Genomic DNA, 13,829 nt, shown 5'->3' on the forward strand with positions numbered 1-13,829 from the left:
AACATTATCATTTGTTCCGCAACTGCACCAGCAGCATCAGCATCAGCATCGACCCCGGCGTTCGCAAAGGAATCTCAACCTAACACGTGTAGGTTGTACGTATACACATGTATGTACGAACCATGTGTGTACCTATGCACGAGTAGATACGGATAAATAAAAAGAAAAAGAATAAAAAAAAAAAACACGACAAGAAAATCGCATTTTAGTTGTTTTTCAATTTCCCTTAATTCATCCAGTCTTCGTTTTATTTTTATATTTAAATAAATTTTCAAATTCTCCCGTTTTTCTTCATCTTCAGCTTCTGTCATCTCGTTCTTACCGACGACCGAATGAGAAATCTATAGGGTGGCCCATTTTTACGCAAACACTTTCATCGAGTCGATCTTCTTGAGGATTTTTTTTTTTTATCTCATAATTGTGGTTACCATATGGTTTTGAGAATACCCAAGTAACCGCGTTAATCTATCGCACCTAAATCACAAAATTCCCGATTTGTCGAAGGTTATACTTATTGTGCGACAGATACGCGGCAAAAAATCTAATCAACTCTCACGCGACATCATTTAATCAATCAATTCAAACCGATCGAGTAACGTATAAATACAGATCCGGTTGATTGAGTAAATTTTACAAAGGTTGCTTCTTTATGCAATACATGCTCTGTAGCTGATACACAAAAGCCGCGGATAGTCAGAACCGTTTAGCCTCCCACTCAACGTATTTATTTACAGGACGCACGGCATTAACGGTCGTTGTATATAATTCTTATACATACCTATAATGCCTGTGTATAATACAACAATAGCCCTCCCCGAGGCGTTTAAAAAGTTGAATGTTATTGTCTAATAAATACAGGTATATACGATGTGCAATGCATAATAATATAACAAGTATTAGGTACAGTCAAAATTCTCCTCCATTAGTCGGACGTCGTTATGATTGTAATAAATAAATAAAGAAATATAAAAAAAAAAAAAGGATATTATAGGATAATTATTGAGGTGTGATGAAGCGGATCGAGGAGGATGAGGAGGCAACTGCTGTAGGAAATAGGCGTAGTAAAAAGGTATGGACCATGTGTGTGTATACATGGGATATCGAATTATAGCCAACGCGGCGGTATCGGATCCCGATCACAGAGTACGTAACGTTGGTTCAACTTGCCGTTTCCGCAACGCGTCTCAAACGAAGTACATATATATTATATACAGTACAAGGTATAGAGTATTACGTACCGGATCATTTAGTGTATAATACATACTACCTACAATTGTCGCATGTGCGAATTGGATTTTTGTCAAATACGCCTGCATTTATGCAATTCGGCATTGACTTTGCGGCAATACGCCTGAATTTATGCAATTCAGGACACATTTTTACCACTAAGTAATCCCGGTTATCAATATCCAGGCGGATTTCCCTAAATTGTATTACGAGTTGCATAAGTGCAGGCGTCTGATTTACCCATGGTGTTAAAGAAAATAAGATGTCTTCTTCCTCGTCACGGCCGCTTCGGCCAATGAGAACGTGCCGCCACATTATCTCATTTTGATCAATATTTTTAAAAGCTTTAAAACAGTCATTCCTTCTTAGGAATTCACTGAATCCTAATATTTCATTGGGGGGGGGGGGGGGGTAATAAGTATTTAAATGTTAAATAACTGCTTACGTAGGTTATGTTACACATTTTACGACAGAAACGGAATTTTCGCCGTAACGTCATGCGGGGGGATCACGTGACTTTGCTAATGCGCATCTCCGTTCGGAGCACACACCTTGTATTTACTTACACCATGGATTTACCTTTACATACGTTAATACCCCTCGGTACGTATAGGTATACTCCTGCATTATAAAGTATAAAATACGAACAGGAACTGGAATTTAACAGCTGTTCAAGCCTCATGAGCATCACCACGTGTCTCTTTAAATGTTATTTCTTTCTTCTCCCATTATCACCATCATCGTCGTCATCTCTTTTTCTATTCCTTCTTCAGCAACCAACTATAGTACAATTAGATCCAAACTTTGCCAGGGCCGTATAATTACACACAACCATATAATATATATATATATATATATATATATATATATATATATATACATATATATATATATATATATATGCGCGTGTATAATACAAGTAGTTTCAACTAATGGTTCGAGACGATTTTTACAGCTTTGCTCGATACTGCCATCGATACAACGAAAAATAGATGGAGCAGTGTGAGTTATGTCGTGTGTCGTACGTACCACATACCATATCGGTATCCTTCTTTCTCTTCGAGTGTCTCGAAGTACGCAGTCGCGGAAGCGAAACTCGCTGTGGAGCCACCAACGGGAGTAGGAATAGCTGCAGAAAGAGTCCGTGACAGTATACTGCATATTATACGTACATACGTTTATGCATATACATACATATATACATAGATATCTACGTACCCTTACTACGCAAGGCAAGATAAAATCGATCTTTCGATTGTTCTCTTGTCATCGTTAAAAGGTGTAACGTATGCACCTTAAACGTCGTTCATTGCTCCACACAGTTCCAAAGAAAAATGATTACCGATACAGGAAATTTTTCTTTTCCCTTCGTTTACTTTTCATTTTAATGTCAAAATACTCGTACAAACGCGTAACAAACTTACGAAATAACACATTTACGAGAATTGTCATGAAAACCCGTATCGTGAAAATATAATAACAAGATAAATAATATGCGAAAAGAAACAAAAAAAAAAAATATATGAAATTTATTTATGTAACACTACGTGCCGTAGCTTCAAAATTAATAATTATCAATACATATACATTACTTATAAATGTTACCGTGATAAGTTTTGCTAATATTTACTTGCTTCTTTTTTCTTTTTTATTTATTTAACACGCAAGTGCGATTAAATGTGATACAAATTCCTGTGATATTCTAAAACTCGGATTAAGATTTCACGGCGTGAAACGACGAAAGAGAAACGAGTGTGAAAACCTCTGACAATACCGTAGTTTCCTAAGGGTTTACAAGTGTACAAAATTCCGACGCATCAAGGGTCCGCAGCGTTCGAAAGGGAACACCTTGTATATAAAATATACAGACCCGTGTTATACGTACTACCAGCCGTTGCCTGTGTGCATGTACGCACGTATACACATCGTCGCAGAGGGAGAGCCAAAACTCATTTCAAAAATTCCTCTCAGAGAAATATGTAATTACCTGGGAATAATAGGGGCCCTGGGCCCCAACAGTCCCGCGTTCTTGTCTTGGCCTTCGGCCTGCAGGCAACGGCAGGAGCCTCACGGGGAACAAGATGAAGATGAAGAAGAAGAAGAAGAAGAAGAAGAAGAAGACGAAGAAGATGAAGAAGAAGGTTTCCAGTCTGTCCGACCGCCATCCGTCGGTCATGGATATACAATTTGTACGTACATAAATATATGATACATACATATGTATGTACATGACCATTATAATATATACACATACATATGCATCGGGATAACACTTCGGAGACAAAGAATCACAAAACGTTTGTCTCTCAAAACTTTCAGAGACTTGTTATTTTTGTACATTTTCTTTTTTTTTTTCCCCCCTTCAAGGAAAAAAGAATTCATTATAATCATTCATTTTTACAGTGTATATATATATATAAATGATAGCAACGGACGGACAGAAACGCGTAAATTTCCACGTACATACGTGTTTGAATATACGTATAGATGTATTATACCTAGATATAACCAAGGCGATGCTGAAATCTGATTATCCGAGTAAGACTCGTACGTGTATGTATATATACATATATATATATAATATCTCAGGTCGGAGGTGGCCTGAGGAACGAAATGCCTAAAAACAGGTGTACATACCTATGTACCGCAATATAGATATGAGAGATAAAAGTTGATAATACGTCCGTAAACGGATGATGTATGGGATATGAAATATTGCATGTGTAAAGTCAGTACAGTTTCGCGTTTATACGATTTACAAACACGTATAATAACAAGAACGACAACAAAAACGAAAAAACGTATAAATCAATAAAGTTTGTGTCTAAAAAAAAAAAAAAAAAAGAAAAAAAAATAAAACCCGCGGAAAACCAAAAACGTGGTGGGGAAAAAAAAAAAAAAAAAGAAACAATTGAAACACGTCCACAAACCGTGCGAGAATCTACCGTAACCAACCGAGTTTCCATTATTTAACGACAATATGAGAATCGATGAAGAGCTATCTGTACCTTCGATATGTTGTACAAATAAAACAAGTCTCGTACAACGTTACAACGAATGTGAGAAAGAAATGAATTATTTTTTCTTCACCTTGTTGTTATTTTTAATAATTTCTAAAGATGGTGGCGAGTAAGTAAATATTCCTGATCTCTGCACGACGAGTAATAACGATGATGGAGTACCTACCTACCTACTCGTTGTACTCCTACGGCATATATAGTAGCGATGCCTGGTCGGCGGTGGATGAAAGGTGATGAATCGAGATAATGGCGGGGGAGGAAGGGAGGGGAGGGCGATGCGCCTGAACCTCATCGTCGAGGAGAAGGTCTCCGCAACCGAGACTCGGAGTACGCGTGAAACGTACCTGGCCGATTCGCCAATTTTTTTTTTCTTTTTTTTTTTTCCCCCAATTCAATTTCATCACATTTGTATTTTTTGTCGTTTTTTTGTTTCCCGACGAGCAACGAATCACTGAACGCGAAAAAACCTCGGCTCTCCGCGATATTTGTAAATTTATTTATTTTTTTTTTTTTTTAATTTTCCGTTACCAATTTTTCTTCTCTCTTCTTCTTTTTCGCAACACGAGAGAGATATATCGAGCCTCAAAGCCCAATACGCGCGCCTTAAAATTTCCGCGTCCACAGATGCGGTGCGCAGGGTAAAATAGGTGCCTGTAATACCGTTCTAGATTCTCGATCCCATAGGTCTCCTTTCTTCCTTTATCCCCCCCCTCATCACCCTCCTTGCAGACATACTTTTTATACCTGCGCCGGACGTTTTCAGTTTGGTTAATGAAAGCCAGGGGTTATCAGACTACGATTACGGTCCTGCAGAGACCGCGGTTACATGTGTAACAATAAAATCCAACCGTCACACCGCAAAAGACACCGTCGTCTTCTTCTCGACAAAACAGTATTCACCAAAGTCTACTCAGCAGCACGTTACAGACGGTATGGTATTTAAAACTGTATTAATTTCTTTTACGAGTATGACAAAAACAGTTGAAAAAAAAAAAATCTAGAACGGTCTAATTTGGGGGAAAATTAATGTACAGTTGCGGAATGAAGTGATCGACAGGACAATTGTTCGATCGGGGGATTGATTCTGTAATTTCACTATTCACACTTCTCGTCGTTCCGTTTGGTTTGAAAACTTAAGTAAAATGATATGGGGTGACTGGGAAAGAGGAACAACAACGCAATCGATCGACAGGTTTTAATCCGTGATCCCGTAAAGCTTCCGTAAGACGATACGAGAAATTGGTTGAGAACCCGTACAGTGTAGGGAGTGACGGAATGCGATCTAGGAATTCAGGGGTTCTCGTAGGGGTGGGAGGGAGGAGAGAGGCAGGACGAGCGGTGCACGAAGAAGGTACACCTTATATACCGACGGGGACGCAAGGCGCATGGTGCATCGTCGTCATTTGTTTCGAGATAAGGAACAACGCCTCTTTGTACCACGGTTGGTCTGTACAGGTATAGAACGCGTATATTTTATACACCGTATACCGCCTACCGGACATACAGTGTCTCTCTCTCTCTCTCTCTCTCTCTATATATATATATATATATATTTAGGTAGGTACACTTGGGGACAATGAATCTGAGACGGATAATTTTTTACACTAGACAGTTACGTTGGCAGCACTGAGATACCTGCAGCGCCACGGTCGGCCGAGCACGAAACAAACTCGAATCTAACCTTAGAATTAACGTGTCAAACCAACAAGTCATTATCTCCGCGGTATTCTAATTGTAAGGTTAGATTCGACGGTCACGGGTTATGTTACCTTTATTGAGATCGAGTTTTGTTTCGCGCTCGGCCGAACGTGGCGCTGTAGGTTTCTCAGTGTTGCCAACGTAACTGTCTGGTTTGAAAAATTAGCCGTCTTAGATTCATTGTCCCCAAGTGCACGTGCCCTAGGTATGCGACTACCTTACCGCACGCCGCATGCATAGATATAGGTGTAAACCACGTTTAACGTACTCAGGCTCAAACTCAAACTGAAACTCCATCAATGACGTGTGTAAGCAGAGATGGTCGTCTTCGCGTCTGTTCTTCCAAGACATGTTTCCGCTTTCAATCTGTTTTCACGATGTTTACCGTTGTTCTCGAAACAATCGACGATCATAGAATGCCAAAAAAAAAGAGAACTACCTACAGTAGTAACGCATAATGAGACCGAAGTTAGTAACGTTGGTGCAACAAAAAGTTGCTGAAGGGGGGGGGCTTATTAATCATTTGTTCGCAATTTTTCACCGCTTTTATATACAATAAATAAAAATATAATATATGTACATATATTTTTTTCTATTGAAACGTGACTTACTGAAATAACGTTACCGACTTAAGCCTCGTGTACACGCTGATGAAAAAGTGCGTAAGGACTGCGTCATCGACGAAAGCTTTTTGAGAAAGGGAAATTATACGCTATGACCATAAAAATAAAAAAAAAAAAAAACAAACACAGGATTCATTAAACAGACGTTGTTGATGTAATGAGAGAACCGTGTGAATGGAATTTATACACGTACCTATGGTTTAGGCGTACTATATATATATATATAAACGTTAATTGTATGGTTGTAATAAAAGTTTTTGTATATTACGACACGGAAGAAATCTTCCCTCATCTAGCACCTTCGTCGGTAGAGTGGAGAGAAAAAAAAAAAAAGAGAGGAGAGGAGAAAAATCACCAGCTGGCGATATACGAAATAGCCGAGCGATCGGTATAACGTGTAAAAAAAATCAATGATTAGATACAAAACGAACAACGTCTAAAATTGTCGATTTGCTGCGGAGTTTCCGGATCTATATAATTTATATTCTCTTCTTTGTCTTACTAAGCCAGTACGAAATCGCTTCGAATTTCGTACCTAAATTTTTTCACTTACCAATCCGTGTCCGCGTACGTAATAAAAATCTATACCGTATATGCCTGTCCCTATGGGAATCCGTAAAAATACTGTGATAATATCCTGATTGACATATATATGATCGCTATCGACTAATGGTATAAATAGATTTGTCGGACATAAATTGGATTACAAATATATCCACGAAACCGACGAAACACATTCGACGCTGTTGATTTTTTCTACGGCATTGCGAACACGCGACCAAGAAATGTAGCAAGAAATGAAAATAAAAGTTAAAAAAAAAAAAAAAAAAAAAAAAAGCTTCATCCATTTCTAGCAATTGAGGACAATTCGACCGAACGTCTGACTGTCTGTTTTTCATGTAGCAATAAATAAAATATCGTACGTACAAGGTACGCGATATATATATAGCGAAGCGTAATGCTGCTCTTTTTATGGTATTAGAAAAAAAAAAAAAAATTGTAGAACTCTTCCAAGATTTATCCGTTATTTTATACGTGCGGGAACGTAGATTCTTTTTTACACACTCGCAAACACACACGTACGTACAGAGGTTATTCGAGTGCATGAGTACCTAATAAATCGGAGTGCGTGCAGCAGCAGCAGCAACAGCGAACAGCGAACAGCGCACAATATGATGATGAACATGGGGATTGCCTAATATTGAGAATGAGCGGCGTGCACGTGCGCGATAACGTACAAAGTTTCGATGAAAAATAAAAAAAAAAACCGTTCAGAAAGACGAAATTAAGTTTGAAAGAATAAAAATAAAGGAATTAAAATGGATTTTTTTTTTATTGTTTTTTTTTTTTTTTTTTTGTTTTTCAAATAAAATAACGTTCAGCATTACTCACATGTTCGTCAACGGAATACGTTAATTCCCCGTCGTCGTAAAGCACGAACCATCGCCTCTGCCATCTCTGAAACATCCATAAAAAGAAGTGGCCCATTAGTGTTTTTTCATTTTGTTTTTATTTTCAATTTTCTTGTTAAATTACACAACCCGCAGATGATTATATCTATTTAGTTACGTGACCGCGTTAGGTATACGCAGAGATTGTAAGTTATTGAAAAATTACTCGTCAAGTAATTCGGTTCCGTGCACGTATTTATCATATACATATACATATATATATATATACACATCAGACGGTATAATACGAAACTTTACCATAGACATAGTTTTTTTTTTTTTTTTTTTTTAAATATTCCCTTACATCTGCGTCATAGGTAGCACGTTGATGAATGTATGGGTATACGTATGTACGTACAAGGAGACAATAATGGAAAAGAAAGGAAGAGAGAAAGAAAAAGCTCTCGAGAACGAAATTGAGGGGTGGGTTTGGGGGGTAGGGGGGGGGGGGGGGAGGCAGACTAACAAAGATCGAAAAGGGTTAAAGCAGTCGCGACGAAGAGACTGGTTGGAAGTGTTCGCTTGTGAATATATGAATAATACATATATAGTACTGGATTCCCATATATATACATATTTTACGGCGCGAAGGTCGTGGCCGCGGTCCATTTCGTCCGACATGACGGTGAGAAGAAGTAGCATACCTATATACATATACACATATACATATATAATCTATATGGGAGGAGGAGAATCCCGGATGAATATATTATTCCACCTTAAACCTAGGCGCGTGCTAAGATCAAGGCCGCAGTCTGTGGTATTTACCGGATTTTCATCTCAGCTCTGCATAGTCCATGTAACATACCCAGTGTCTTTCTTTCATCGTGAGATATGACCCATGAATATTAAGTATACCTTTAAACGTCACACGAACAGTCACGTGATAATCGTCCACATGCTCTTGGGTATGAAATTAGGGTATCTGGAGTGAGATGTAGGTTGGAATGGAACAGGGATACGAAGGTATGAAAGGATGAAGAATAGAAGAGCAAAGCGAGACCAGTCTCAACGTGACAGTCATCGACTAGGGATTGATGGAGAATAGGGCTTGGCGTTAGACCGCGTGGTGCGGAGTACGGGAAGGCATTCGGGACGAAGTAAAGTGCCGAGAAACGAACGGTGACCAAGTGACGCCGCTGGTTTATGCGCAACAACGCAACCTACGCTTGGGTTTTCTATCTTCATCTGGTAATTATGCCCGCGGATAGAAGGAAGGCAGGTTTGTGTTTGTGACGATGTGCAATACTCAGAGTCGAAGTAACGCACACCTCGAGGACTCGACTTCGAGGTGAGGCACGCGCGTGGGAAGATCTACAAGATGTCGCCTCGTCCTCATCCTCATCCTCCAGGAGAATGAGTCGAACCTGCAGGAAGCTTCGGTACCAAACTCTGGAGTCAGACAAGAGGCGCAACGTCCGGGCGATTCATCGTTCAGGTTCGTCATCCATCCATCCATCCATCCATACCGCCAACGAGTAATATCATCGTGGTAACATCATTAGGACTACCACTACTCGAAGTAGAAGATACCATAAAAGTGGACGAAAGAAAGGATGATAGAAATGGTGATCAAGGGAGCTGAACGTTCGTCCAACTCGTAAACTAAAACGAAGGAAGTTCGGACGACATTTCGTCTGACGCGATACTACCTCATATGATACAGTAGCAAGGGAAAAAAAAAAAAAAAAAAAATGAACACAAAATGAAAGTGAAGAGAGTAGAAAAGCCAAGCGTTGATTTGTACGTCGAGAAACGGGGGGAAAATAAAAAGCATCCGCACTTCAATTTCACAGAGACTCTCTTATTTCCCACAACTATCACGTTGCACAGGTTGCATACCATCACCGTGCACTACTATTGGCAATCGTGACGCGAATGACAATTTTTCTTCACCACTAATCCATTCACGCGTACAAACAAGTAAACCAGCGAATCGTTCTTTTCACCGCTGCAAGACCGACGAAACATCCGAACAGGGCGATGAAAATATTTCAAAGAATCTTATCCATCTCATGAAAAATTGATCATTCGAGTCGGGCGATCGTCGTCAAAAGATATGTAAAAAAAATTTTCACCTCAAGCGTACGAAAGTCAACGCGACCGAGGCGAAGATTGGACACAACGGGACTTTCCAAGACGAAAAAAATGAAACGTTCCTTCATATTTTCGATCGAGTGTTATACATATATTAGGTATGCGAAGGTCGTATAAAGAATATATATAAGACACAAGATCCACGGGTATGGATGTAAATACATCATCACGGATGTGTAATATACCATACCTATAAAATTGACGCATCGCCCACGGTCGTTGGATCAAAGGTCCCGTTAGAGTTAATTTCAACGTTGATTATTTCTATTACCATTTCAATATCAATTTTACTCACTCGCCCCCACCTTCACTTCTCTATTTTTCGCTATCGTCATTATCATCATCATCATCATCATCATCATTTCGTTTAAAAAGTTTTTCGTTACATCACCTCGCGTACATGCATTAGTGACGACGATATGCTCCGCGCACCCTCAACACCATTCGCTTGTAAGGAGGCAACAAGTGTTTCGACGAAAACTGTTCCCCCTTATGGTTTGTGTAAGGTAGTCTGTCGGTTTTTCTTATTTCTTCATCCTCTTTTTACAGCACATCTTTCTTCAAATAAGATATTAGGCGCTACGCATACATACGTATACACACGCATGCATCGTATATCTTAAAGCCTCGTCTTGCAGCAACGAAGGGACCGAGCAAGTGTCTGTGGGAATGTTTCACGCTCGTACGCACGATGTCGTCGTCGTTTAACCATCGGCACACAATGTGTTGTACGTGTAAATATTGCGTTATTCTAGGAAACATTTATTACAACGCAGCATGTACGTAGCATACGTTGAACGGGCGTACGTTGTGCGTAGTATCTAAGCACACATGTACTTACGGTTACATAGTCATGCGTACTGTACACCTACTACGATGACACTGCGCGTTTCTTCGAAAAGGAATATAGATATCTATGTACAACGTAAATAACACGTGAATTTGTTAGAGAATAATGATAAGGAGCAAAAAGAGCGTCTAACACTGTCAAGTCTCTCTCTCTCTCTATCTGTCTCTCCATCTATCAATCTATACTATCTAACTATATAGTCTGTCTAACTAGTCTATCTGTCTACCTACTCTGTCTATCTAACTATATAGTTTGACTAACTAGTCTATATGTCTACCTAGTCTGTATATCTAACTAGTTTACCCGTCTATCTAGTCTATCTAACTAGTCTATCTGTCTACCTAGTCTGTCTATCTAACTAGTCTATCTAACTATATAGTCTGACTAACTAGTCTATCTGTCTACCTAGTCTGTCTATCTAACTAGTTTACCTGTCTATCTAGTCTATCTAACTAGTCTATCTATGCATCTCTGTTTCATACATTTTCGAGGTAAATTTTTTTCCGACAAACGAATAGCCGCACGACTAAGATAAATGAAAATCTGTATAGTCTGCAATTGAAAAAAAAAAAGGACATCATCTAAGTTACAACGACGTAAAACTAACGATACTCGTTATAACCCAATGTAAGCTGACCTCGATTATAGATACCTCGGATTATAGATACGCGGGAATAAAGGTGGAAGGCTGAGGTAGAGTAGGAGAAGCGCGATATCGTGATTAGAAACCATTAACAACACAGCAACGGCAAGTTAAACGTGTTCGTTTGAATCGGGGGCGAAACCTGACGACAAAGTGCCGTTCATTTGTATGTTACGTCAAACGCAAGATACACACACACACACACACTGACACGTAGCCTTGAATAGTTGGTTCTTCCTGTACAAAACACGTTGTTGCACGCGCGTTCAACGGTATAAAATATTATTACGATATGATCGCTCACCGATGCTTGACAAGCGAACGTAGAATAAATTTTACAAGTAAAAGATAAGAAAAAAATCAAATAAAATCGCACAACCACTAGACGACATCGTTCGATCCGCTTGTGAAAAAACTCAACACCTACGGATTTTTCTCTCACTGATTTATAGGCTGTACGTAGGTATAGGTGGAAGTAAAACTTACATATGATTGTAAAAATTGTACCGACAAATAGAAATTAGAATGGAGGTATAGTGATAAAGTGCGGTGATTGAATACTGAGATCTGATTTTATCCACACTCAGTGTGGCCACTAAATCTCCATAACGAAATTCCCTGACTTTTCCAAGTTTTTTGTATGCAAAAAAATTTTATAATTTTCCCCGACCAATTCGGGTAAATTTGTTATAGAAAATTGCAAAAAATATACCTAATTTCAATCGGAAATTCATTATTCCGTATAAAATTGATCGTCGTCATAACTTACGTTGTACCGAGTCCAGATAATACAACCTGTACATTACGGATGATAAAATCGGACCAAATCGAGTGATATCCCAATTTTTCATCCGTCCTTGGCAAAATTTACCTCCGATAAAATGATTCTCAACATTCCACATCACCCTCACTTTTATTCATTCGTTTCACCGACAGCGTCGCTTCTCAGTTGCAACCCGTCCCAACCCGTTGCCTCAAATTCCGGTCTCTCTCTCACAGACACACACATACATAGGTATAAACCAAGGTGCTGCAGCACGAGGATGTGTGGGTGTATTTTATACAGCCGTATGTATACCTGTATAAAGAAGAAAGGCACCTGTTGCCGATGCTGCTTCTGCAAACGGCATTTCACGACGTCGGCCGATCATCGCGGTTGGTTGTTTTCCTTGTTTCCTTTTTTCTCCTCCCCCCCCCCCCCCCCCTCCCCATTCTCAATCCTTCGAAAACGCGGAAGCAGGATGTCCCTTTTCCCCCAATCACAAATGATACAAAATCGAGTGTTCAAATGAAAATTCTGCAAAATAAAATATACTCGCACAGCGTAGTTTGCTCGACGAGTTGATGAAAAAAAATGACTAAAACGGAAAAACGGAATGACCAGGATTCCGAGGGTAAAAAATATGGAAAATCCAAAACTCAAAGATGATATAAAACATAAATGATACGCGGAAAGATGCGTACCGCGAATTTTTGACTTTGAATAGTTAATCTTACAAACTCAACTTCGATCTTGACATAAAAAAAAAAAATATCGCAAATGAAATTCCTAAATCGAATACGAATTGATTGATTGATCCGCAAGCGCATGACAGCGATCAATCCGATAATCCGCGATACTGAAACAATCGTGTAACAATATTTCTAAAAAATTAAATATGTCAAACGTTTATGTATAAATAATACACGTACCACTAACCACACATTTACGCACAGGCGTTATTCGTGTGACCGCAATGCGGCCAATTAAGCTACGCAAATGAGGAACGTAAAACCGCGACGCTTTATATTCTACGGCTAAATTAGTAATCGTCTTGGTAAGTAACGCGTTACCATACTTACACATAAATACACAAATTAGCATACAAGTGATATCCCATGGCCGACGCACTCTGAAAATTTGAGTTCCTCTTGGTGAAAAAAATCTCAGCATTCACGCGAAAAACTCAAAACTAAGATAAATTTTTATGGTGCAAGAAAAAACATCGGTTTCTTATCTTTTTTTACGTACTTGGAAAACCTGTTTTTTGACATTGATTTCGAAAAGTTATCCACAAATGTATACAACATATTCGGCAAAGTGAGAACTTTTCACATGTTGTGTATATTTTTTCATAATTTGTTTTTTTTCTATCTCGATGATAACAATACGAAAACAATTCGCGTTTAAACCTCATCTTATTACAGTAATATAAAGTCCGAGAAGGTTTAAACTTTGTA

At 38.9% G+C, this 13,829-nt stretch overlaps 1 protein-coding gene across 3 annotated transcripts in view; it reads right to left on the minus strand.

The window, feature by feature from the left end:
* Window positions 1–13,829, minus strand: part of LOC107221194 (protein outspread) — a 73,332-nt gene that overhangs the window by 21,741 nt on the left and 37,762 nt on the right. For all 3 annotated transcript variants that reach the window (XM_015660106.2, XM_046741063.1, XM_046741064.1), the window contains exon 3: window positions 7,961–8,026. In XM_015660106.2, coding sequence (XP_015515592.1) covers window positions 7,961–8,026 — 66 coding nt within the window. The remainder of the gene's footprint in view (window positions 1–7,960; window positions 8,027–13,829) is intronic.

This window comes from Neodiprion lecontei, chromosome 5 (genome assembly GCF_021901455.1).
Source record: "Neodiprion lecontei isolate iyNeoLeco1 chromosome 5, iyNeoLeco1.1, whole genome shotgun sequence".
NCBI classification, from domain to species: Eukaryota; Metazoa; Arthropoda; class Insecta; order Hymenoptera; family Diprionidae; genus Neodiprion; species Neodiprion lecontei.